The 25,861-nt window shown below is 53.1% G+C and overlaps 1 protein-coding gene across 1 annotated transcript in view; it reads right to left on the bottom strand.

Annotated features, from left to right (window-relative positions):
- LOC131212544 (uncharacterized) overlaps positions 1-25,513 on the bottom strand; it is a 55,095-nt gene extending 29,582 nt beyond the window's left edge. The window contains exons 1-5 of the mRNA XM_058206446.1: positions 24,845-25,513; positions 24,559-24,674; positions 24,228-24,426; positions 23,804-24,166; positions 23,521-23,725 (exon numbers count right to left, since the gene is read on the bottom strand). Coding sequence (XP_058062429.1) covers positions 23,521-23,725; positions 23,804-24,166; positions 24,228-24,426; positions 24,559-24,674; positions 24,845-25,513 — 1,552 coding nt within the window. The remainder of the gene's footprint in view (positions 1-23,520; positions 23,726-23,803; positions 24,167-24,227; positions 24,427-24,558; positions 24,675-24,844) is intronic.
- Between the last annotated feature and the right edge of the window lie 348 nt (positions 25,514-25,861).

Genomic DNA, 25,861 nt, shown 5'->3' with positions numbered 1-25,861 from the left:
ATCTTTTGCTAGAGTGCCGTGAGCTACTTTGAGTTGCTGTTGAGCTCCTGCTGTTCATGAAATATTTCACGCATTTTTTCAATGTGAACGTTGGAGCCAAATTTCGACAAATTTTTTTGCTATCCAAAAAAATGGATAGTTTTTCGACAGCGGATCAGATTTTGACAAAGATGGCAATAGAAGGAGATGGAAAGGAAACGGAAAAATCAAAGCAAAAACAGACGAACTGTCATTTCACTCACTGGAGGTCACGCATTTTTCGCCGCATTTGCTAGTGTGGACGCTAGCATAGCAAAAAACTTGTAGAAAAAAACTCATAGTGTGGACGAGGCGTCAGGGTGCCAACTGAGGTGTTGCGCATAGCAACCGATGATTCTGTGCAGCGCAGAAGGATAATTTAAAAACGAGTCACATACTACGTTGACAAAAAAGTATCGGGAATTGGCTTGTAACTCGAAACATCTTTTTTATGCTTCTTAATATATGTCCCAAATCCCAACTCTATTTCTAAATTGTTTCTAATCTCCAAAACGGTCCAAAAAGTTCTTTATAGGAATAGACTTCAACACATTCAAGGCCTTTTGCATCTCCATTCCGTTTGCCCGTTTGCCTTTCTTCGAGTAGCTTCAGTCTTTGGTCTGTCAATTTTGTATGATTAAAAGACCTAAACAAACACTAGCGAATCCAGTTCACTCCAAGTGTTCATGATGGACCATTCGCGCCCAATCCCACCACTTTCATCACTGCCGAAAGCCATCTTCCGAACTTATTGAGCCTCCCGGAGTCACACGACAATCGCTTTAAATCGACAGAGACGCCCGAAAACCTAAGCCATCCTCGGCGGTGTGGTCGTCGACGGCCCCTCCGAAAGGTTCACTTTCTTTGGTTTGGTAATTAAATTTTATTAGCATCCTCCACTTGCCGCCAGCAGCCCGGGTCCTGTGGCCGGGTGGCCGAAATCTCAGCCCCACGTGACACACCAAGGATGCTGCGTAAAATTACATATACATGATCCACGCCGTGCCGAGGCTGTAAACATGATACCGGGCCGATGTTTGCTCCGTCGCACCCACACGCGTAGGGTCTTTGTTTACACACTGGCGAATGAATAACTCATTCGCACACACGACGACCGACGACGACGACGACGATGCTGGCGGACAACAATATTTTCCGGGGACCTCCGATAAAGTTTCATTACATCGAACGCACACACGTCGGGAATAGTTTTCCGACCTACTTGCGGTGGTAAAAGCCTGGGGCCCGGGCGCACCAAAAGACGTAAAACGATCCCCGTTCCCGTGTCGGTGACTTATCGGTTTTCCGGAGGAGCGGAGTCTCCCCGCCGGTGGCCTAACTTTCCAATTTTCCGCACATTTTCCCCCCAGCAACGACAAACACACAGAGAGAGAGAGAGCAGCATTATGATGAATGTGGTGTCGGCGGGCCAGGCACATTGCGTGCGTCTTGGGACAGCGCCGCCGGAGGACACCACAGAGTGCCGCCGGGCTGTGCTGGGCAGCAGCTTGTCGTTTTAATAATGGAAATATCAATCGAAGTTCACCGTGATTGGTGCTGTGGGCTCCCGAAGAAGGGCGCCGAGTGCTGCGATGCGGAAGGCCCTTCTTCGGAGCATCTTTTAATCACCACCACAGAGTAGGCCTTGGGCTTCCGGCGAGCGAGTTGGCGAATTTCAAATCAAATTGATTATGGTCACCTTGGGACGCCACACTCCGTAGAGGGAGATTCGTTTCCGCCCGGTGCGGGGTTTTCAGGTGTGCCCAGGAATCCTGGAAAAACCCGAACCAGACCCGGTCTTGTGAAGGACCCCCCCCCCCAACAGCCAAGTGAAGAATAATCGGTCGACGGACGCGACGAGAGCACAAACTAATAAAGGAAAAATCAAATAACAAACCGATCAAATGAATAGCGTGTGTGACCCCCTCCCGGTTCCCACTCCGATTCGTATGTGAGTCTGTGTGCAAGGAAAAGGACAACAAGACAACCGGAATACGGGGATCCATAAATCGTAATATCGGGCACTGCTGCTGTTGGTCAGTTGTCCTTTGCGTACACACCGATACAAGGACACACAAGGGTGTGCCGCGTAAGAGCAAACAATTGCACCGAAAAAGGGACATGAATATCTTCTTCTTGGGCACCACAGAGCAGTAGCAGCAGCAGCAGTAACAATGCTCTGCAAAATGGGTTCTTCTCCTAGTTCCTTGTGGCCCCCCTGGTCCACCACCCACTTCCGGGTCGTGATCAATTTTAAGTTTCCCCTCCCGCTATCTCTCTCGCTCTCTCATTCCAGGACTAACCGAACCGAAAAAAGAGGCACCGAAGAAAGGACCTTCGCAAGATGCGCACGATCCGGGGCCCTTGACGAGTCCGGCAAGTTCCCCTTTGACCGGGGCGGGTAGTGGCCCCCGGGGGTGGGGCTCGGGTGCAAAATTTTCAGTATCGAACACACACATACCCACCGGCGGACGGACGAACGGACACGATGGACTATCTATTCATATCTATCCATCTACTCCCTTCCCCGTCCACTGTTGCGAAAAGTTCTTTTCTTTTTCGATTGCGTAATATCCTTTTATCGTGCGGGTGGTGGGTGTTCAGGTGGGTGGGCAGGGGGGTGGTGCTGCACCAAGACGTAATCCTTCGAGCCGGACATTCGCTGGACCATCGAGGGAGGCACTTTCAGCACCATGTGTGGAGGAGGCGGCGGTGGCACACAGCTGGCACTCTCTCTCGCAACGAAAGATCCTCGGGCACATCCTTCACACACACACACACACATGCGCGCGGTGGGGGTGGTGAAGGAAAGCAAGTGAAAAATCGAAATTACACCCTCTGCGTCCTGGTCAGTCTCTCCCCCTCGTCCCGACCCCGACGACGACGACACCTCCGAAGACGACGTGCTCCGGTCCAATCCAATCAACCCGAGGATACGCGTACGTCTTAACACTCCGCCGGCCCCCGCCTGGCCGCCTAGCAAACACAAACCCTCCCGGCGGGGAGGGGGCGGTGGTGGTCTCGGGTATCTCGACCCTGCTGCCGCCTGCCTGCCGTCCTGACCGCAGCAGCAGCAGCAGCAGGAGCGCACAGCAGTCCCATCTTCACAGCACACCAACACACCCACACGTCGGACCGGAGGCCCGTATATACGCAAAGTTGCCATATATCTCCGTCTCAGATGTTACCACCCCCAGCCGGTGGGGGAGGGGCTGTGCGGGGTGGCACGTAGCAAAAAAGGGATCGAAAGTTTAAGGATAATGGCAAGAAACGACTGAAAGTAATTGTGCTCATGTCCGATGATAAGACGAAGGATGATATAAAGGGCCGCCTGCCGTCCGGCCGGCCGGTCGGGATGGATAGGCAGCTGCCACCCCCCCCCCCCCCTCCCCCCCGGCGGGTGGGTGGGTGATGGCAGCTGAGTGTGCGGGCCGGACACATCCATCTCACTCCAGGTCGCTGGTCCCGTCCCGGGCCACATACACGCAGTTTCACCCCGATTTACTTTCGCATGCCCCTCCTGGCCACCACCCCCCGCCGGTGGGGCTGGGTGTACATACGATGGTGGTACGCACCCGGCCCCACCTTTCGTTCCGCCACCGAGCCACGGCGTGGCGTGGAAATAAGAAACCCGGGCCGAGCGAAAGGAGAAACAATAAACCGGAGCGCAAAAACGGACTCCGTTGCGGGGGGGCCTGTCACCACCCCCACGGTGGGTGGTGGTGGTGGTTTACATTATCCATCTTACGGGCCCCACCGGAGTACCGAGAGCAGCATTCGGTACCGAAGGAGTACCGGGCCAGCCGCGACCTTCACCAGTGCGCTTCACATGTCTTCGGCTCGCTCGCTCTCTTTCACCCTTCCTCGCGAGAGAGAAAGAGCGAGAGGCGAAAGGAAGGAGAAAAATCGGTGGGTGGTCCGGGTTGGGGCTGGTGAGCACCACCCCCGGGGGAAAAAGAAGACGAAGCAATGGAAATATATTTGCACCCACATCGGACACTGGACTTCGGTCGGACTTCCTCTCTCTATTCTCTATCTCCCTTTCTCTCTCGATCGCAGAGAAAAGGTGGGAAGACAAGTATTTTTTCACTTAAACACACACAGACACACACGTACGGTGACTGACCACGGCGAAAACACGGACAAGGACTCGTTCTCCTGTCCGTCGTGCGCACCATTGTTGTGCTCTGCGAAGGTCCGTTCGCTACCGGCGGTGCCCTCCGCTGGGAAATGGCGATGTAGCTGCCATCCGAACTGTCATTACTTTCACCCACTCCCCCGCCTGCCGGGGACGACATCAATCGTCATTGCGTTGATTTTTCCGCAAACGACCGAAGCCCGGTGTGGTGGTGGGGAGGGAGGTTTTTCCAACCCATTGACTCGGTCCAGGAGAGATCCGTCCCCAAGGATTCGGATCCGCAAGGAGTCTGTCAATATGTCCGCCGCCCAGGGCTCAGGGCGTTGTTGTTGTTGTGCCTGTGCTGGAGTTATTGGAACGGAAATGGAAGAGGCCATTTTGGGTTCGCGTTTCTCTTGCGTAATGAGTGGTCACCTTTCGCTCTAATCCCTTCTTAAAGGAAAGCGTTGGGAAAATTTTCGGATGAGCCGCGATGAGCAGATTCGTTCACGTATGGAATTTTCATTTTCATCACCATCCGGGGGAAGGTCAGACACTTTTCAATCAACCCGCGCGAGTTTGCTTTATCGCCTTTCAGAGCCAGCGACGCCATCGCAGTCTGCTGAGGTGCGAAAAGGAAGGACGAGAAGCGCAATTGGTCAGCGGCCGCGTTCGGTGGCCAAGTCCGGTTGCTTTCGCAGCTTCTGACCTCAGAAAATCCTTACAAACAAAGGCCAGGCTTTATGCGGTGCGTACGCAACATATGGGGCCCGGGTTTTGGGCGCTCACGAATACAGCAATTATTAGAGAACCGTCAAGCGGCTCATTCTGCGGATTCTTGTGGTAAAAAACGTCCTCCCATCGGAAGTCCAAGCAGCACACTCGAGAGAACGAAACAAATCAACAGAACAATGGTCAACATTCAGACAACTCCAAATTCGTCGTTTACATTGCCAAAAGGTGTCACTTAGTCATGCAGAACTTTCTGCAGTCCTCAAGTTACTAACTTGCCAATTTCATAGATAAAATGCATCCCTAGACCTAATGTTGATTAAATATGCTTCAAGGAGAAAAGCTCAACATCTCAACAAAAGGAGTTGAGTTCTACCAACAAAGCATGCTTAGGTTCGGAAATTGGTTCACAACAAGCCGAGATATGCCTGTCAGATGATAAGCACAGGGCTTCTACATCTTCTGATCTAAGATTTTGTAGAATATATCTGTCGGAATGACGAGAATTTGTAATCGATTAATTTTGATTAAAGCTTTTAACATCTAAAAAAGCCATGGCAACAGAAGATGCATCCAAATTTTCATCGTTTCTATTGCTCTTCTTACGAAATCATCAGAAGAAGGGATGTAATCGTGAGAAGTGTTGCGCTTATCAGTAGCTTCATAATAATCCGACTTCCACCCGAAACACGCGTGGATCGGATTCGAACGTGAAACAATGCGTGTTGTGCGGCCTCCTGTCAGCACCTCTCAGTGCCAGGACTTCTCTCTGCCTGGCTGGCTGGCTGGCGGTTGATTGGCACACACGCCTCGGTGGGGCTCGTTACGTCCATGGGCTGTTTACGCGCCAGCTCGAGCTAAGAAAGGCGCAAACGATGTCTACATCCTTTCTAGGTGCGTAACGAGCGGAAGGAGTACCAACACCGCCCGCCCAACGGCCGACAGGAGTTGTCCGAAGACGGAGCATCTGAAGAGCAAGTAATGGCGACGGGCGCCCGGTAGTTGAAGGGCATCCACCCACCCAAACAAGGATCGCTCTTTCTCTCTCTCTCTCGCTCTCGCTCGCTGGGGCCCCAGCCTGGTCCCCTCGTTAGTTCTCACGCGACGGGTGACGCGCCCTGTTGGCGCATAACAACGGCGGGGTAAATGCTTACGAATAATAAGCACATAACCGGGGAGCTCGGGGCCAGCCGGCCGCGTATCGATTCGATATTCATCCCCCATCCGGTGGGGAGGGGTCCAGCAGCGGCACCGGTGCTGCTGACCATCGTCCTATTGCTCATGTGTGTGCGAGCAGCTCTTCCGGTTTTAGGGCCCGCCGACGTGGGATTCATTCGTCCACGTTTTTTTTATGCTTCTTATGTTGCAATACTTTCATGCGCCCACGATCCCGGGGCCGGGTTGTGGGTGGGTTGCGTCCGCATATTGATTTATTGCCGACCAGGATCTGGTCCGGTGGTCCGAAGGAGCGGGAAAGTCGGACGGACGTCGTGTTTGTCGAGGAAACGATGGTCCAATCGTGTGTTTTGCGGAAAACGTTCGTTAACCGGTTCTACACTCCTTTCGGACGGTCGACATCCTCCCGACCCCGTGCGGATCATTGCGGAGAGATTACGTGACAGCAACTTGTTTTATGCTTCGTTATACGAAAAACTATAAACTAAAAACGGGAAATTCAATTCATTTTAGGGACACATAAAAAACAACAACAACAGTACAGCAAACCGGTCGGAAGGAAGTCTACCCAGATGAGTGGTCAATTGAAAAGGCAACCTTTCCGTTAAACAACCCTCTCCTTAGCGGTCGGTCCCGCCGGAGCAGTGAATCAAATATTCAAACAGAAATTCCGATTCACTATCGAAGGCGAGTTGGAACTTATTTAGCCCATCGGTGGTCACTCCCCGGTAGCCCGCATTCGTCCCCCGGATGCCACCCCTAACCCACCTCAAACTCAGCAAACAACAAACAAAGGACCCACCCCAGTGGCCATACAATCTTAGGCCGGGAAAACACCGGACCTTACCCGGCCCAAGGGGGTCTTAGAACAAACGAGGGGGGGCGGGGAGGACTCGGGGTCCACCCACGGCTCCCGGGATTTGCGGTGGAAAACTTGCCACCACCCCCCCCGGGGCACAAGTTCTTATCACCGGTGGCGGTTTTTCTTTCATTTAGTTCTGCACAATTTTTAGTTTCCAGTCAGTTTTACGGCCCACCCTGTCCCGAAGTGTTCCAAGAAATCGGAAAAGGCAGTTCCGCAGTTCCTCTCGCGTGCCACATGAGGGTCCCCGGTCCCGTCTCATCGAAAGTAGCAAGAAAGGCGAAAGTTTTCCGAAACCCTCAAAAACCCGAAAGTCCCCCACGAGGAATCGTGGGGTCCCCAGGCGGGTGGTGTAGCGTAGAGAGACGGTCAGGAGGGGGTGCCAAGATTTTCATCTTAAAAGGGTGACCCACCCCCCCAAAAGTGACCACCTCTCCCTAGGATGGGAAGTCCAGATGAATGTTTGAAGATTAAATGAAAGATGGGCGCATCGCCATCGGCCGCAAAGATGACCAGAGGTCCGAGCGGAGCCGGGGATGTGTTACTACTGTGCCGGACTCTAGCAACCCCCCTCCCGGGGGGTTCACCGGAAAAACTTCCCCCGGAGTGCCCCAGGAGAGGAAGGGTTCCGCCGGAAGCCGGAGCAGGGGATCGTCTTCGTCGGCGTCGTAAGTTTATCATATTTCTCACACAAATCTGACCAATTCGGAGTGACCCCCCTCACTACCGCCCGCCCGCACACCCACATACGGCATACGGTGGGGTGGGGCGGAGGTGGATAGTTTTCCTTTTCGGGTGAATAATTAATTAGAAGAAAATTGTCTCGGGCTCCGAGATTTCGGACGTCTTTGGCCGGGCCGGTTCATCATCATCATGCGGACGAGAGAAGGAAGGTGTGGCGGTGGCGGAGGCCCGCTGGGCCGCTGATAAATCGTCCCAGATTGAGCGAACTTTCAACTATGGAAATCCCTGCGGACGGAGCTGGCTGGAGCTGAAGTTTGAATTATAAATTACTAATTTGGGCGGGCGAAAGATAAAGAAACCGGGGACCGGATACTCGTATGCGCAGCAAACACATACACATACACATCAGCCAACACCCCCCTCCCAGGCCACCCGGTGGCCGCTTGACAGATTGTTAAGGGAACCGCCCTGCACTGGAAGGGATAAGTAAATGACCGAACCCGGGACACCGGGGGCACCGTTATAAAGACGACGTCAGTTTAGCCAATGGTTCATAATTAAAGCGAATTCCCCCCCCGCTTCATCGGGTCTTTTTCTTGAAGATCCTGCAGCCTCCTTCGAGAGCGGTCACTGCTGACCACCGGGTGTGGGAGGCCGTCGGTTCGAGGAAGTTTGATGGGCGGTTAGTGCCTTCAAATCCTGCACCGATCCTTCCCGTACTGCGTCGTCTGCGGTAGATGTAAGGAATCTCCCCCAGGGATCCGTTCCAGGGAACTCGTTGTCCGCCCCACATGGGAGTACGGGGGGGTGGCGGTGGTGTGCTTGGGCGAAACTTTGAAATATTTACGATTTCACATGAGCCCTTCACCGAGAGTCCGGTCCTTTTCTCCTCCGGGGGGGGGTTTGGCAGTCCCGTGCACGAGTTATTCGGTGTGGCAAAAGAACTACCCAACTTCTTCTCATTTTTCGATGAGTTCTTCGGTGTTCTTGAGGTCTCAGCCGCCCTCTCTCTCGTTCCCTTCAAACTGACCGGACCTTCTTCGGGTAAGTCCCAACGCACACACATATACGCCGGACCGCATCACTCATCAAAGTCTTTGGTTTTCCCGCACCGACCAAGGACTGGGGGGGCCAAGGAATGGCTTCTCCCTGGGCCCCGGCCGGTGGGGTCTCCCGAAGTAAGTAAAAGCAAATAGAGTTTCTCCCGGACCTCAAAGACGTTCCCCTTCTGCCCCCGCTCGCAGTCAAATATGTTGGCGCAACATAAATTGCTGAGGCGAACCGGTGAAAACTCGGATCAGTTAAATCTTTCGACCGGGGGAACCGTAAAAAATAACCCCAGCGCATCCCTTTATTTATTTTTATCTGTCTGGCAGGACTCCGGGGATCGTTGCCGTTAATGGCGTAGTGGCTGCGTGAGTGTGGGGTCCGGGGGAGCAGGATACGAGTGATCAACGTCCGGCGCAAGGGCACAAGGAACCATTGATCTTTCTTATAAGTAGCCTCACTTATGGGCATCGTCGGGGTCTCGGGTTCCCCGCTTCTTCGGTGGAAGGATATCGTTCCTTTCATGTTTCTTTAGAACCGGTGCCCCGGATTTAAACCTAACCCTGCCCTGCCCTGCCTTTCGGTTCTGCTAATTCCGCATATTGCCCCGTCACGCAATGCCCGACCACGATGGGCACCAAAAATCGGAATAACGCATAAACCACCCGAAGCCGGGCCGACTAACCGTATGTGGGAATGTACGAATCAAAACGAACCGTTCACCACTTTTGCTTGCCCGGCTCGATGTATCTTCATTTCGGGATCGGGCATCTCGCCCCTCTTTCGGTGGGCTTTCGATACTTTCGTGCTTCAATGGCGCCCATTTTTTCGGTGCTTCTTGTGTAAGTGGCCCCGAACGAGGTCGCACACTGTTTGAAATTACCCACGGTGCAAGGACATTAGGTTGAAGGTTTCAATAAATCCAATATCATTTTCATATAACTGGCCGAGCAGGAGAATCTCAGAAACTCATTTTTATAAGCCTCGCTAAGCTCCGGTGGGCTGGTCATGGCATGAGCGTTATGACGAATCAACCCGCCACTTCTTAGGCCGCTGTAATTGCCGCATAGTACACCGAGCTACAGATACATCATTAATTGGTTGTTAATCTTTGGCGTAAAGTCAAGTCCTTGAACTTGAAACTTACGAAGCCCTTTGAAAGGAATGGAACGCATTTCTGGTAGCATCAAATGCTTCTTTAGCTCATCCAAGAAAGGTGACTCCATTAGGAACATTGCGCGGTACATTGAACTACGTAACCAGAAAAAAGAACCCACAATCGGCCACAATTAATGCGCGCGCCCCATTTGTTGCTGAAATTTCCAGGCGAACAGAAACAATACGCCTGCCCCGGAATCGGTTGATATAAATTTCGATCCATTACGTTCGACGGGGTGGATCCGTTCCGTAAACATTTGCTTAACAACGGGCACCCGCTTCATGAGGAGCGAGTTACGGTCGGGCAAGATAGTTGCCACCCTCGCCGCACACTATTTAGACCATCGGAGTCTGACGGGTGGCTGGGGCATGATTGGTTTAATTAATTTCAACTCGGTCAACAATGGAAAGCGTCTTGGTTTTTCCTAGTTCCGGCTGCGCTCACTGGTCGATCCCTGGCCGCGCGCACACGCCAGATGAGATTCCGTAAAGGGCCCCACCGTTGAGAGGGCGGCCGAGTAGCGGCCGGTGGACGGGGGGTGGTGGTCAGTGAAAAGTTTTCTTACGGTATGCAAATATTGAAGATGTAAAGTAGAGGCCGGCCGACCCTGGCCCGTTCCCGGGAAGGAATTAGTTCTTTGTGGAGAAATAAATAGTTTCGAGTTACTGCTGCTGCCGCTCCGTTAGCTCAAAAGGACCCTCCCCGCACCCGGGTCCGGCAGCCACCCCATCAGCGTGCCTCTCCCTTTGGCGTAAGAAGGAGGCCGCCGGAGAGGTCAAGATGAAGATAGATTAACGTATATTAAATTTACTCAGGACGAAACAGGCTTTGCCGATACATTTGCTTGGAGAGCCGTTGGTGGGGAATCGGAAAAGGATCGATCGATGGGGAAGCCACAGAGAGCCGCGGTCCGGTGGGGTCGGTCGTGTTTGCCGACGGCGGCAGGACATGTCGACGGCGGAGGATGTATACGGTTGCCCCGTCTCTAATAGATTGGGCCACCGCCATGGGCACACGTCTAAGGACCTATTCGTCTCGGGGACGCCGGGTGGGAAGTTTTCAGTATTCTAAGAAGACACCGACCTGGCCGAGCTGGCGGCCGGGCTGGCGGGGTGCAAAAAGGTCAAACCCGAAAGTAAAAAGGAAAATTAATCCTTTTTCCTCTCAATCTAATAATAATGTAAGCCATATTTCCATCTCCATCGGCTGGCCGCCCCGCCGGGTTTTCATGCAACATTGGACAGACCTCATGTCACCCCGCGCCCTTAGAACTGTCTCTCTCCCTCTCGCTCCCTCTCTCAAGCCTCAACGCACCTGACACACCACCGGACGCCGGGGGTTTCTTTCCAAAAGGGGTTCATCTCTGTGGTATGGTCGTTGCCGGGACACGACACACGACCGCGCACACACAAAATGGAAACATATTTCTCATACTTTATCTTGCCACCGTCCCGCTGGCCCCCCGCGGCCCCCTCGCCGTGGCCATCACGGAGCAACGAGAGCTTCTTGGAGTTTGGGTTCTTCGGGAGCGCATCTTTTCCGTTCCGGAGAGGTGCGCCTCCTCTGGCGGGGACCAGTGGGTTCCGGGGGTGACGCTAGTGGAGTGCTGATGGCCGGGGCGAGTTAAGGACCAACAGCAACAGTAATGGTGAGCAGCAACTCATAAATAAAACCCAACCCGATGTGCTAAGATGGTGTTTCAGCGCTACACCCATACACAGCGGGGCTAAATGCTCCTCGCCCCGTTCGGGGGGGGTGGTAATGGCCGCCGGGTTTCGGGTGCAGATGCCGGACCTTTTAAACCCCACCAACCGGCCATCTGCTTATCAGATTTGTTGTGGCCCAAGATGAAGTAGCTAGCGCTCCGGGTTCTCCGGGTTCGATGCGGTCCAAAGTTCCAACGCTCCTGGCCCTGGCATTGGCTCGGGTGGTAATGGTCCAGGAGCAGCACTTTGCAGTGTAGATGTAGAAAAATGACCTTATCTAAACAACAAGCGGACGGGCAGACGGACGGACGGACGACCGACGGAGCCATAAAGCCGACCCGCCGACCGGGCAGGGACCCCCGGGTGTAATGGATCCCCCCTCCGAATGGATGTGGGGGCGGTGGGGTTAGTTTTAATGAAAACTTGACCCGGGATGGCGGGCGGCTGGAGGTCCTGCGCTCGTTCGCTTGTCCGAAAATATAATTATAATGTAAGAAGAGATGTGTATGCAAATAGGCGATACTCTACATCTATCAAGGATTGTTTAATTACGAGCTCGGGGCCCGGCCCGGGGTCGAGTGTTTGAGTTGAGGTTGAGTAAGTTTCGACGAGCAGGATCCCCCGGAGCCGATATAGCGCTGGGGTGGAATCCACTGGACACACCACACTCTATGAAGATGTCCTGGTGCAGTTCTGGTGGCCCACACAAAAACGGGCGGGTTTCTGGCGGGAACGGCCCAAGAAAAACGGCTTGCGGTCCGGAAGGGTTGGCAGGGAGCGGTGGAGCATCCAACCGCCACAAGGCCGCGCAGTACACGTCCGTCCATTATTTAGCATGTCACCAGTTGAAACTTCAGTTAAAATTTGAAATTTATTCCACAGCTTCCGGAGTGGTCCATTTCCTGGGTGGGTAGTGGGGGTGGGTGGGTGGCCAAGCATCCCAAGCGGCGCTTATCAGTTTTGAAGGCTGGTCTCGACGAACCGGAAACTTTTGGCTCCCCGAAATCGAGCCGTAGAAGAACGTTAACGGTGAAGCTGAAGATCCTGTCCTCACCAACACTTCCCAGAGGCCGAGAGGCCGGTGGCAGGCAGGGCGGCCGAGTGCTAATGAACACTATTTACTTGCTCCATTTCTTGTCAATTCTTGCGGCCCACAAGCTGGCTGGCTTTGGGAGGAAAACTTTGGGCTCGGCCCGAGATTTGGGGCCGTAAGTCCACAGAGTGGGTGGTGTCCTTCGGCCACCGGACACAATAAAAGAATTCCAATGCATTTTGCCCCACTCCCCAAGTCGAACTCAACAGGGACAGTTGTCTAACGAATGTTGCACAGAACTCCGGACCGGAGAGAGAATGCGCTTCAGCCGGGAAGCCCGCTCCTCCGGACTAGTAACCCACAGATTAGATCCTGGACCGGGGCTGTGGTAGGTTCCGGCGGGTCAAGGGGGAAAAGTGCCACAAACCACCTACCGAGATGGACCGGGGGGGGTCTGAGCCAGGGCCCGGGAATATTGGTTTTCGGAGCCTTAGGAAAGGTTTATGGCCTGCGAAATTAGCACACACATAAACACACCCGCGTACGCACACAGACACGCATGGGACAGTAAAAAAGTGCCGTCAGCCGCCGCCATTACACCATATCAAATATCATTAAATGGAAAATTAATACAAATGAAGTGGTCGTCGCTCGCCCGGCGGCGGAGGCGGCTGCGGCTATTTTGCCGCTCGTCGCCAGCAGCAGCCTCATTCGCTACCGTGGGGAGGGCCCAGGATGGCCAGGGGACCCCACTGGGTTTGCCCGTTGGGGGGTAGTTTTATGTTTCCGGCCCTACATACACAGTGCTTCCTCCGACCGCCCGACCGGGAAAACCCGGGGCGCAATAAACATCTCCCAGCCGATGATGATGATGATGATGATGGCGATGATGGTCCGGTGGGTGGTGTGGCACAAATCATGACATAACATAATTGCCCACCAGCGCTGCGCATCCTCCTGTCGCCAAACCGTGGCGCGCCCGTCACAGTCCGCGTGCCAAGGATTGACTTTCGATCTGTGCCGTCGGGGTTGCTGGTGACGGGGCAATGGAAAATGATATTAAAATGTGCCACCGTGCCGGGTTCCTCCCACTACCCCCACCCGGGGCGGTGGCAGTATGAATAATATCGGGGAGCGTTCCGGGGAGCCGAGTTTCCACCAGTGTCCGTATCAATAATGACACAGTCCAAACAGTTCTAAATAGTAATGCTAACACGCTCACGGTGGTGTCCTTGTGTGTCGGGGTGGGGTGGCACTGGGTGACTGGTTTGGTGACATGATGCCTGCCTGATAATCATCCGGCCATTTTGCGTCACACTCTGGTCGGTGGTGGCCAAACACTCATTAGCCGCCTCCTCTCATTAATGCTCGGGACACCGCGGGGTTTTGAAGGATTATCGGACGGACAAATAACAAACCCGACCCGGCACAAACACTAATGTGCGCTAATGTTGTGTGCGAACGAGGCCCCGGGGGAAGCGGGCACCCGAGAGGAGCATCGGCCGGAGGTTGGATCTGTTGCATTTTCGGCGCCATTTTAAAACAAAATTGCACAGACCAGTGATTCACTTTGTGTCAAAGGGTGGACCACGTGGAACATGTTGGAACATAAATTAGATGATTGAAAAATATGATTTGGGCCGTCGCAAGTGAGAAACCAAGGACCTGGAACCAGGATCCATTTGCTCGCTGTCGAGAATTCTATTTGAGGCTCGTCCGTGAATCATAACAGTCTTGTATCAACTTGTGTGTCTTAAGTTTTAGTTGGAGCTTAATGTCGATTCTTATGCTAATATAATAACAAAGAGAAAATTATATTTTATCAGACACGCAATAGACAATGAATTCTTTTGGCTTGTAGTTGATTGTTCCAGTTACTCCATTGACTAGCTAAACAAAGTTTATCATTTGAACTCTTAAATAATAAATGTGGGTAAATCTTGTTTTGGCATTGCTCTTTTAGCGTTGTTGAATGTTAGTTAGAAGGTTCAGAGAGCAACATTTGGAAGAGCGCAGCGTTAAGGGTATGCTTTGAACCCTCCATTATTATACGCAAAGGTTCTCCGTACTGTCGAATTGATGGTAAAACTACAGTCATGAGGAGTGTCTCTCTAAAGCGATAAAGAAAAAGCGAAGAATCTTCGACAGTTCCACAGTCCCCCCCCTTTAAAAAAAACATTGTTATTCGCACGCCAAACTTCGCTAAAAAACAGAAACCCAATCAGTGCAATCGGATCGCTGTGACTGGCTCTATAAGCCATGTTTCGAAATTAATAAGCTCTAATAAATAAGCGCCTTGCTCTCAAACACACCTGGACCTGAGGCGGGCCCCACTTCCAAATGGCCATTATCGCCCCTGAAGGATCCGTTTTGTATCAAAAGTACCCTGATTCACGCGCCTCTAGAGGCGCTGCACCGAGCATACATTTTCATCGATGGCTGCACTTTCAACGCCATCATCTCATCCCGCTCCTGTGTCCCTCCTCTGAACGGATGTGTCCAATCGCCCCTTTCACCTGCCTTGGTGCGGTGAATGGATTGGGATTGAATCCCGATGCATATCGGCTGATGGGGTCGCTGGCGTCGCCTGGGCGCCGGTGTATTACTTAGAAATTTGAATTAACATTACCACGGCCCACGTACCCGGACCGTGCCCGGAGTTCCGGGGGTTTACCCGGTGAAAGTGGTGTTAAAATAGATCACCACCCGGCGGAACTATGCTCCTGTTCGGTGTGGCCATTCAGTGTGGTCAGTGTTTAGCCGATGATGAGGATCCCCGACCCGACCCCGTGACGGCGACGGAGGCGTCGGCAGCGACGGTGGCATTAGTCAACATTATCGGGAGGTGATAATGGCGGCGGCCTGGCCCCGAGGCAGCGCAAATAATAATTGACACTAATGGAAAGCGGGTCCGATTTCAAATTATTCTGTACTAATTTCATTGTAAGCGCGCGGTGGCCGCGGGCGCGGATGGCGTTAGTAGGTGGCTTATGTTGGATGGGGGGGTGACGGGCCATTTTATGTTTGCGAATTACTAGGATTCGTGCGACACACCCGAAATCGGTACAATGTCCTGTGTCCGGTGTACAGGCTAAATAGGTCCACAACATGGGCTCTGTCCTCGTTATTTTTGGATTCGAACAGCGCTAACGATCGATGTTTGAAGCGTCAAAATGTAACTTTGACATCCATCAACAGAGTTTCCCGTATTTTGTCTGTGGATTGGAATTTTTCAGACATTGATTCGTGATACACGGTGAAGTAATGGTCCAGTTGTGTAAAAGTGATCATAACACATGGCTCCACAATGCTCCGAGAACCGAATATTAGAGGAGCAAGCAAAGATCAGCACGAGGTAGTCCATTATGAACTGTCAACCATTAAAACTCAAATGATTCCCAAACATATTGTTTTAGAACAAATGATTTTGAAGAAACGATTTAAAATAAATGTATAAAAACTGTTCAAACCTTAAATGATTAAATAGAAAAGGATCCCCTAACGGGGCGCATGGCACGCAGACGCATTGCAAACGCCCACGGTGCTTACGAGGGGGCCGAAGGCCAAACATTAACCATTGTGATGCGTTGTGCAACGGGGGACGACCCCGCACCGCAAGGTGGGGTGCATCATCGATCTGCATTGGTCCCCGGAAAACCCTGGCCCTTCGGGAAAACGGAGACGGCTCTAGGTTAGGTAACCACCGGACACAACCTGCGTAGGCTGCGAAGATAATCGCATTGCAATGCAGTTCCGGGCGGATCACGTAACCGGCGCGTGCAAACAAGGCACGCCTTCGCACGGGGACACGAAGGTTACACTCGGCCGTGGCCCTGGCTGTGGAAGGAAAATGCTGCAGTTTTTCCGTTCTCAACCCATCCGCTCTGTTTGCGCGATTTTATATAACCTTTCATTTATTACGCTAGTCTCGGCCAGCGGTTGGCCGGCGTGAAAGTGACAATCTTCTGACCGAAACCGGGGAAAAAAAAAATGGCGGATCACCGCCGAGTTCGGGGCCGTAAAAAAGTTGTTAAAAGCCATGGCGCCTTAAAGTTTTGGTCGTGGAATAAAATGTGATGCAGGAGGATGCCCCCATCCCGCCGCCTTGACCGCCTTTCGTTGCACACACAATGTTGAAGGAGCGAGCATGTCCGAGACGGGGCCACCACCCCACCACCCCACTGCCCGGGTGGTGGTCGTCCTGTCGTCGTTGCCAAGATTGAAAAATCGTTTGCATAATCTACCTCCTTCCGGTCTCGAGTCTCGAGTATCGCACCACGGGGTCACACACAGTACAGGGGTTCCTTCCTGCGCCCTGCACCCCCGAGACTGTCCATTACCAACACAAACAAACCAGTGCTGGTGGTGGTGGTGGTGAAAGTGGCCCTAGGCCGCCCTGTCGGTGGTGCCGGGCGATATAAAATAAACAGCCGACGAGAGCGAAGAGGACCTTCCCTTTGCCTTTGGACCTTTTGATATGTGATATTCAAATCGCAGTTGGAGGGGGTAGGCCAAAGCATGGAGGGTGCCATCAACTGCCCACCACCCACCCCCACTCACGGCCAGTTGTGGCCATTCTCCTGGAGAAAGAAAATCGAGTTTCTTTCGTCGGCGGCGTTTTTTTTTTGTACTGTTAAATGATCACCTTAGGGCCGGGATCGAATCGCGCAGGACCTGCGGCGGAACGGATTGTTTTGCCTCTCTCCCCTCCGTGTCCTTTTCGAATACTTTTGTCCATTTTTCACACACAAACAGTCGCTGAGCTCGGTCTGGTTGGCGCGGCCGAGAAAAACCCGCCGGAAGCGCCGAGGAACTCTCCACACGACAACAACAACAACAGTGGCTGGCTCGTCGTCCTTAAAATGCCACTGAAGAAGCCCGGCCGGCCGGACACAAATAAATCGGACACTCGGATATTCCTTTTCAAACACACCCACACTAGTAGGCAGCTAGTGCGGCGGGAGGTTCAGGTCAGCTCCGCATGTGTTGGGGAGGGCCTCTGGGTTATGCTTACGCACGAGAGATCCTTGCCGCCATCTTCTTGCTTTTCTTCTTCTTGGACAGCGGGAGCTCTGCGCACAAAAACGACGATAAACGATGACCAAAGCGAAGCCGATGGGCACTAGCAGCGGGGTGAAGGATGTGTGAGCACAGATCGATAAGTGGACATGTGGAGCAGAGGCAGCGGCCGGCCAACTCCTTCTCGGGCTCGGGTGCGTTCGGTCAGACAGCCCACAACCACCAACCGACCGACCGAATTGATGGCGGGCGATGCCAGGAATCGAAGAATGAAAAACTGCCCACAGCCCGCCCGAGCGAGGGGGCGAGCGGGGCACTTTCTTCGGTCGGTCGGTCGGACGGTCGAAAGGATTCGACCCGGTGCACCTTCCTTCCTGCCCTCCATCCGACGTTCCCAGCCCTGCCACTTCACGGTTTGTGTGTCTTGCGCACTTACTCTTGCCTCGCAATGCCTCGAGAAGAGAAATGGGAACTCGGTTGGCACAAAGGTCCTTGGCGCGCACACACACAGAGCCGGGGGGTTTGCCAAAAACCGAAAGTACACACAGATGGACGCAATTGCGCGGCTCGGACAAAGAACCGAAGATAACGAACCGACGACGACGACGACGACGATTTGGCCCGAGTCCGCTGCGAAGACGACTGTGAGAGATCAGGCGCGAGTCCTTTTTCCTGGGGGGTGTGGGGCAAGAACCGGCTTGAGAAAGGTGTCGGGAGGTGGTAACTGACCAGCAGCAGCCGACCCGGACCGAGACGAAAAAGGATAACACACAAGAAACCGGGCACAGAGGCCCAGTTGGCAGGCTCGGGCGATGATGAAAGAGAGTCCACCTCTGGCACATCCTTCCAATTTTTTTTTTTGAAGGATATGTGAATCCGTGAGTTGTGTGTGTTTTATAGCCCTTTCGTGCGCGGCCATTGCATTTTGGCTCTCCCTGATTGTATTTATTGTTTTCCAACTTGTCAAGAGTCCTTTTTCCTTTTATTGCTTTATTTATTTTATTTACTTTAAATCATATTAGGTATAGCAATTAATTCGTGCGCTTGGACAATAGATGGCATTATTCACTAAATATAACAAATATTTTTTTAATGAAATATGCGTTTGATAGCTTTGATGTTGCTCTTTCGGACTAGTAGTTGTTCCGTTAGATGAGTAACGATTTGGCAGCACAGCGGTTGACTTCCTATGAAAGTACTGAAAAATGGGTCTCAACTTGGGTCGCTGATAAGAAGTTCAATCGACACGGAATCGAGGAACTACCTAAAAGATGGGAGAAAGTAGTAGCTAAAGACGGACACTACTTTCGTTAAGATAGTCATAAGATCGATTGTTGTATTAGGTCACAGATGTTGAATAAAAACGGCACGAATTAATTGCTACACCTAATACATTTTTCCTCTTACATTCTTTCTGCCGTTATTTTAAATGAACGCCGGCAATCGGCCCTTCAATCGGGTGTTGTGGCTAACAATCAAACAGTCCTGTCTGGTTTCGCAATCAAAGCAACCCCCCAGCACGATGGACGGAAATCGGACACTACCGATGGTGAATATCCTTTCGAACCAAGCAGGCCGAGCCAAAGAAAATTCCAAACGTCCTCCGCGCGCCGTTGCCCACTTTCGAGATGGGGCCAAATTGGAACAAGAAAGCTGGCAAACCCCGGGGCAGCTCCAAAAACCCGGAAACGCAAGAAACGGACACAAACACACGGATGAAAAATTCAAAACTGTATTTGTTTGGCCGAATCGGTCGCCGGCGCCATTTGTTTGTTGGTTTAGCATGTGCATGTGCATGTGGGTGTGTGCGGGCGATGAAGGATGATGAAGGATGTCCGAAGCGGACAGCGCCTCCACCCGGCGGTGGGTGGTGGGTCGTGAGCATTTGTTAGCTCTTCATTTGTTGTTTGTTGGGCGAACTCCTTTTTGAACTCGGCTTTGGCCCGGTCACGGAGGATGAATGGCACAGAGAAGGATATTGAGTTGCGTGTTTGCGGCGGCGGCGATACATAAATATATTTTCATTTTAATGCAAAATATCTTTTTACGTGCCGTGCTCGTTGACTGACCAACAAACACCGTCGGTGGCGGTGGCAACAAAATGGCGGAGGCGCGCCATTCTTCGCGCCAACTTTGATCAGTCGGAAAATCAGAGATTTCTTGCCTGACGGACACAAACACATACATTTGCATACCCGGTCAGGCGGGGTAAACACACGTCCGTGACCGGCGAACCAGCGAGCGGCACACGAGACTCGTAACTCGAGACGCCGCGTGGAAAGGAATATTAATGTGGGGTCTCTCCCCGTAAGAGGTTCCCGCGGAAAGGGACGCTCTTTCCCAGCGACGGTTTGAGTGGTTTAATTTTCCGTCGCTTTTCCGACGGCACCCAAAACAAACGTATTCCCTCCTCGCCAGCTCTCTCTCTTTCTCTATGGTCCCTCGTTTTCCCGGCACACATTTATCAAATTTGCTTAATCTACCTCTCAAGAAGGTCGCGCCCGGCCTCGGCGGAAGAGGGAAAACTAAGTACCCGCCGGGTCAATTCGTCCCGTCCCGCGCCCCTCAGTGACCACAACCGGGCGAAGTGCGGAGAGCCGCAAAATGCCGCATATAATCCCCTCATTAGGCGCCGAACTTAATTTGCGACCGCTGCTGCCGCCCTTCCGGTCTGCGTCCTAGCGATTTTTCCGGTCCCGGGTTTTTTCAGCGTGCGAAAGAAATGTGATTTTCCTTTTTTTGTCGCGTTGGTTGGTCGCCGTGGAAAATGGGGAGGTGGAAAACGGTCCCCCCACGGGGTTGGTTTCAGGGCGTCGGGTTGGTTTTTTGTTAACTCAATTTTTAGGCAAAACATTTCGATTAGAACGAGCCGAGCAGGGAGCAAGGGAGAACCAATCGGGTGGCGAGCCAGCGGTCCGAGCGGGCCCAGGGTTGATAAGGGTTTTAATAAGCATTTTACTTTCACTTGTACTTGAAGTGGACCGGCCCGGTCCCCTTGGAGTGTGTGGAGCCGTTTTCCATGGACACCACAGAGAGAGGACGAAAAATCCACCAAAGGATTCGTTTAGTGAATATTGAATGGAAATGGCGGTCTTGTCGGCCGTTCTCATCATCGGTCGCGGGTGCGCTTTTCTTAATATTTTAAAGATCGGTGACCTCCGGCTCCTTTGGCCACCACCCACTCCGCCTGTCTGTCTCCGCGCCCAAGGGACGCCGACGGCTGACGATAACGACGACGTTCAACAATACCGCCGGACCCCGCTTAATGTGTCCACACTGTACACCCCGGCACGGTCCATGGTTAGTGTCCAGCCAGCGTGTCCTTGTCTGTGGATGTGTATGTGTGCCGTACTGGACATGAATAGTAAATCGGAATGAATTTCGCATCATACCCTTTCGGATACGCCGCGTGTGGCTGAAGTTATTTTGCTCCGCATTGCTTTCATCGGGCCACTTCCGGCCTACCCCCTGATGGACCCACTCATACACATGCACAAAGTCATGTCCATCCTTTCGGCTCTCTCGCGAGTGCTGCCGAGGAGATACTGATGCTGGGGAGAAAATTCAAAAGGAAAAAGGCCCCGCAGGCCCTGCGAGTGCGTAGGACGAAAGAACTGGAGGGGACTCGCGCGGGTGTTACATAAACAACATACATTTAATTTTATGTGAAGATTTTCCACCCCTTTTGCGCCCGCGTGTCCGAGGGGCCACCGACGACGACAGCTGGTGTCCGAGCCGCCAAACGAACAAAAAAACGGAACGGAACGGAAAAGGGTTTCATCATTCCGATTTCCAGCGGACACTGGCCACTCACACCCCCAACCCGCCGGGTGGAAGAGGGTTGCGAAAGGGAAAACAACAACTACCACCACAACAGCAGCACATACCGCTCCCCTGTCTCTGTCGGGCCGTCCGTGACGCAACGCAAGGCGCGCGTAACAAGCAGGAAAAACGAAACAACCACATTAACATCAGTACCAACAATGGTTTTCAACACCACCCCCACGCTGGGGGCCACTTTCCTCGAGGATTTTTCCGACCTGGGGTCCGCGTGTGAGCGAGCGAGACAGAGAGAGTGAAAAGAGGGAAAGATTTCCGATCTTTTTTGCACTGCCGTTGGCGGCGACAGGACCACCGAAGATTTAGTTTTCCGAAGCCTCCACCACCGCCGGAAAGGATTGAAGATGCGAAGGCCGGAAAAGACCGGCCCTCGGCACAGGAGTGGCCGGAGCCAGAGGGGCCGCGCCGGGAGGCGGACGTTTTTTCCTGGAGAGCCATTTTCGATTGAATGTGTTTTTCTTATCTCGCTTTCTTTAGAATCTCTTATGAACTCTGGCCCCCCGCGCACTCCCCGTCCCGCCCTCCGTCAGTAGCAGCTGTCTTCGGTTTCGGCCGGCCACGGTCTGACCCTACCCTCCCCTTAGCTCGCCATTGTCCGGCGCTCGGGCGGAAGGAAAAAAAGGAGCGCAAAAAAGGGATCCAATGCTAAACACATCCTGTCCGTCCTGTGCGTGCTTGTGTCCTCCCGGGGTCCCCGTGTGTGTCGGTGTGTTTGTTTGTTTTTGCTCTCTGGCGCCTTCGGAACCGCAACCGACCGTCGGTCGGAAGAGGCGGTAGCAACAGAGAGAAAAAAACGGAATGTCCCAATCTGAAGTTTCCTTCAACTCGAAGGACACAAACAGGAGAGCAAGCGGACGCACTCACGTGGGAAAAGTACATACCAGACCCGTGTGTAGGTGTGTGTCTGGGACCAGTTTTTCGGTCACTTCCGGTCCACCGATCCACCGATATCTCCGGGCGCGCTCATCCTGCGCAGCTCGAATGGTTCGAAAATTGCTCGATTTACAATAACTTTGCCTCGACACCGCAGAGACTGGCCGGGGTCCGCCGTTAAATTGGGCGAAAGCGTACCCGATGACAGGAGGCGGCCACCGGTGTTGGGATGTTGTAAAAGCTTTACGGTGGAATAAATATAACCGATATGGGGAGAGGTTCGCCGGCGATATCACCGGCTCTCGCCAGGTTGTCGCCGGTTTATGAAGTATTAAGGGCCATACACCATACAGTAAGTGCCCTTCCGGTGATTGCCACCCGTTGCCGGAAGTACCTACAGTGCCGAAGTTGCCCATCATAAGACACTGATTGTTACACGTAACAGTTACAAGCTCAAAGTACCGGCTGGAAGAGAGGACAAGCATCGAACGATTGCCCGTCGTGCTGAAACTGGTCAAAGAACAAACTCTTTCGAGCGATGCTACTACCGAGCGCAGAGACAGAGAGAAAACGAAACACAAACAATAATGTAAAACCTGCAAAAATACGACCAATTGGTGGGTAATGTCTAAAACAGAAAAAGTTACTAAAACAAAACTATCCAAACTATAAAAGAAAGGTTACGAGTAAAACAAAATACAATAAGAAAGTTGCACATAAAAAGGGGCAAAAAGGTGCCAATTCGTCGGATTCGGAGCTACAAACCGAACAACACACCGGGAAGCTACACCGGAAGTTACTAAAAACCAAACAAATCAAACAACAAAACCGACAGCTACTAAGTACCAGGAGAGATGTAAAAACACACGACAAAACACTGAATACGTGACACAATCGGGAGGGAACCACCGGATGGTTTCGTTTCGTTTTCGTTTTTCTAAGCAAACAAAGCTTGCAAACTAGAACTAATCGTTGGAATTAGTTGAATTTGGCTCAAAACTTCAACAAAACGGAATAAATAAGAGTGGTAAATGTGGGTAGTTGGAGCGTATTGGTAGTAGTATTAATAGAATTACGGTTTTTTTGGGGGACAACAAAGTAGTATACTCATTCGATGGCAACCAAACTAAAGATCGAGTTAGAGGGCGCCCTCGCCTAGGTGAGGCGCCCACGTTCGAAAAAACAAAACCGAATCGGGTTCGTAATGTATGTAAGAGAGAGTGGAAAAGTAAAGGCACCGGCTGTGGGACTCACCGAAATTGTCGCCATGCATGCCGGACGGGCCCGGTATCAGACCGGGGATGCCCTGCAGGCCGAGGAACGGGAACGAGGGCCGCGTGTGTTCCACGTTGCCGTTCAGACCCTCGATGTCATCACCGTGGTCGGAGGCGGCCGTGTCGCTGCTGTTCGAATCCTCCCCGCTGGCCACGGTCTGTAGCGAGAGCAGATCGGGATGTTTCTTTTGGTTGGAGTAGAGAAGAACAGTTTCGGTTGGGACATCACGCCGAAGGGCCGCGCGCCATCCTTCGCCACTTACCGACGGGACCGTCAGGGTCGGTCCACCTTCGAGCGCCTGCCCGAGCAGGGACTCGCGGAGCTCCAGACTTCGGTCCCGTTCGCGCTGCTGCTGCTGCTGCTGCTGGTGGTGGTGGTGGTGATGGTGGTGCAGGTCGTGCTCTGACGAGCCCCGGTGCTGGTGGTGGTCCTTGCTCTTGTCCTTCGAACGGTCGCGCTCCCGGGTCAGCGGGTGCTGCCCGATCGGCAGCAGATCGAGCGGGATCGGATCGTCGGGGCTGAGACCGTGCTGCTTGCGGTACAGCTCCGAGCTCTTGGTGCGCTTCTGGGGCGGCGGTGCCGGATTCGTATCGTCCGGCAGCTCCCACGGTAACGAGGTGGACGTCTGAAAGCGAGACAGAGCGAGATTAGCTACGGGGCGGACGGGCGCATTAGGCCTCTATTACCGGTGATGCCTTCAGCTCCTGCACGGCAGGTGTCGATAATGAGGAGTTCAGCATGGACGAGTTGGCCGACGTGCGGCCACCGGTCGGGTTGCCGCCGGTCGTACCATCGGCCAGGCCGCGCACCTGCAGCAGCTGGGCCGTTTTGAGGAAATCGCTTAACTGATCCTGTCCGATGTGTACCTCACCGTTGTACATAAATCTGTTGAGAGGGACGCATAGCGTGGATTAATTAGCATCGTCAGTCGGGTCGTCGGGTGGCCTGTCAGGGCCCTTTCGGTAAACACTACTACATAACACCCCCCACGGTTGGAAGTTTTGGGAAGCTACTTACCGAAGCAAATTCTCTATGTCCTCCGAGCGCACGTCACGCAGGATGACAATCGGGTGCTCGCAGGGGTTCGCCTTCAGCAGCTTGCGAAAGTACGGACTGCAGGCGCTCAGCACAACCTACAAAAACGGCCAGAGAAAAAGGGACATTGGGAGATTAATGGGATTTATGGGACCCCCCGGCAAGAAGAGGGTGCCGCGCTTTGCTAATTCCGATTTAATTCATCAAACCGGAACTCCGGAAATGTCCCATTTGTGAGTCGGCCATTTTGGTGCGGAGAGAGCCTTACCTTGTGTGCCGTGAACGATCGCGATTCGCAGGCAATCGTCACGTCGACAAAGTCTTCCTCGTCGCGCAAATGCCGGAAGGACGACAGGATCGACGACTGGAAGTCGTTCCACTTGAGGGCGTACTGCTGTTCGGACGGTGTCGGCGACACGCCGCGGAGCCGGCTGTGTAGCGCATGCTGTTGCTGTAACTGTTGATGGTGGTGCTGTTGCTGCTGGGAGGACGACTGCTGTTGCTGTTGGGACTGATGGTGCTGCTCCCGCAGATGGTGGTGTTCCATTTTGCCCTCGTTCAGCGAGCCGCTGCGGTGTTTGCTGCTCCCGTGGTTGATGTTGCTGTTGCCGGGGCCGTTGCTGTTGCTTCCGTTGGAGGGGGCGCCACCGTGCAGGGCTAGGTTGGCCGCTATGCTGAGACCACCGCTGCTGCTGCTGTTGCCGGTACCGTTCGTGTTCTGCTGTTGCTGCTGGTGTTGCGGGCTGTGGTCGATCGTATGCAACGGCTGCGGCTGCTGCTGTTGAGTGTCGTTCATTGTGAACCGCTGCGTGCTGGGTGTGCCGGTGGCCGTGGTTGTGGCGTAGCCGCTGTTGCCGCTGCCACCACTACTGCTGCTGCTGCAGGGATACCGTCCCAAGTTCTCACTCTGCTGCGCTGCGACGGTTGCTGTCGTCATTCAATACATCGGGTTCCTTTTTGGGGGGGGTTGGTGGTTGTTGTCGATTTACTCGTCCGATCGCGCTTTAGGTCGCGCTGACCACAGTTTGCCGCCGTTGACCGGGATGGGAAAATGGTAACGGGGACTACGGCCGTGAGATCATGCACGTCACGACGAGTGCCATCGTTCGGAGTCTTCCTTCCATCGGCGCCCAATCAAGGCTCAATCTATCGACACGTGGCATTCAGAGGACGGAATCTGTCGGATGAGATGATCGAAACGAAGAGACACATTAATATAATTTTCCCATTTCATTCTAGTCCTTAAAAGGCAATCGACCTAATAGTATCAGCAACCGTTGCTCAA

Source organism: Anopheles bellator, chromosome 2 (assembly GCF_943735745.2).
Source record: "Anopheles bellator chromosome 2, idAnoBellAS_SP24_06.2, whole genome shotgun sequence".
NCBI classification, from domain to species: domain Eukaryota; kingdom Metazoa; phylum Arthropoda; class Insecta; order Diptera; family Culicidae; genus Anopheles; species Anopheles bellator.
Note: the sequence above shows the minus strand (reverse complement) of the source record. Positions and strands in the feature narration are given on the sequence as shown.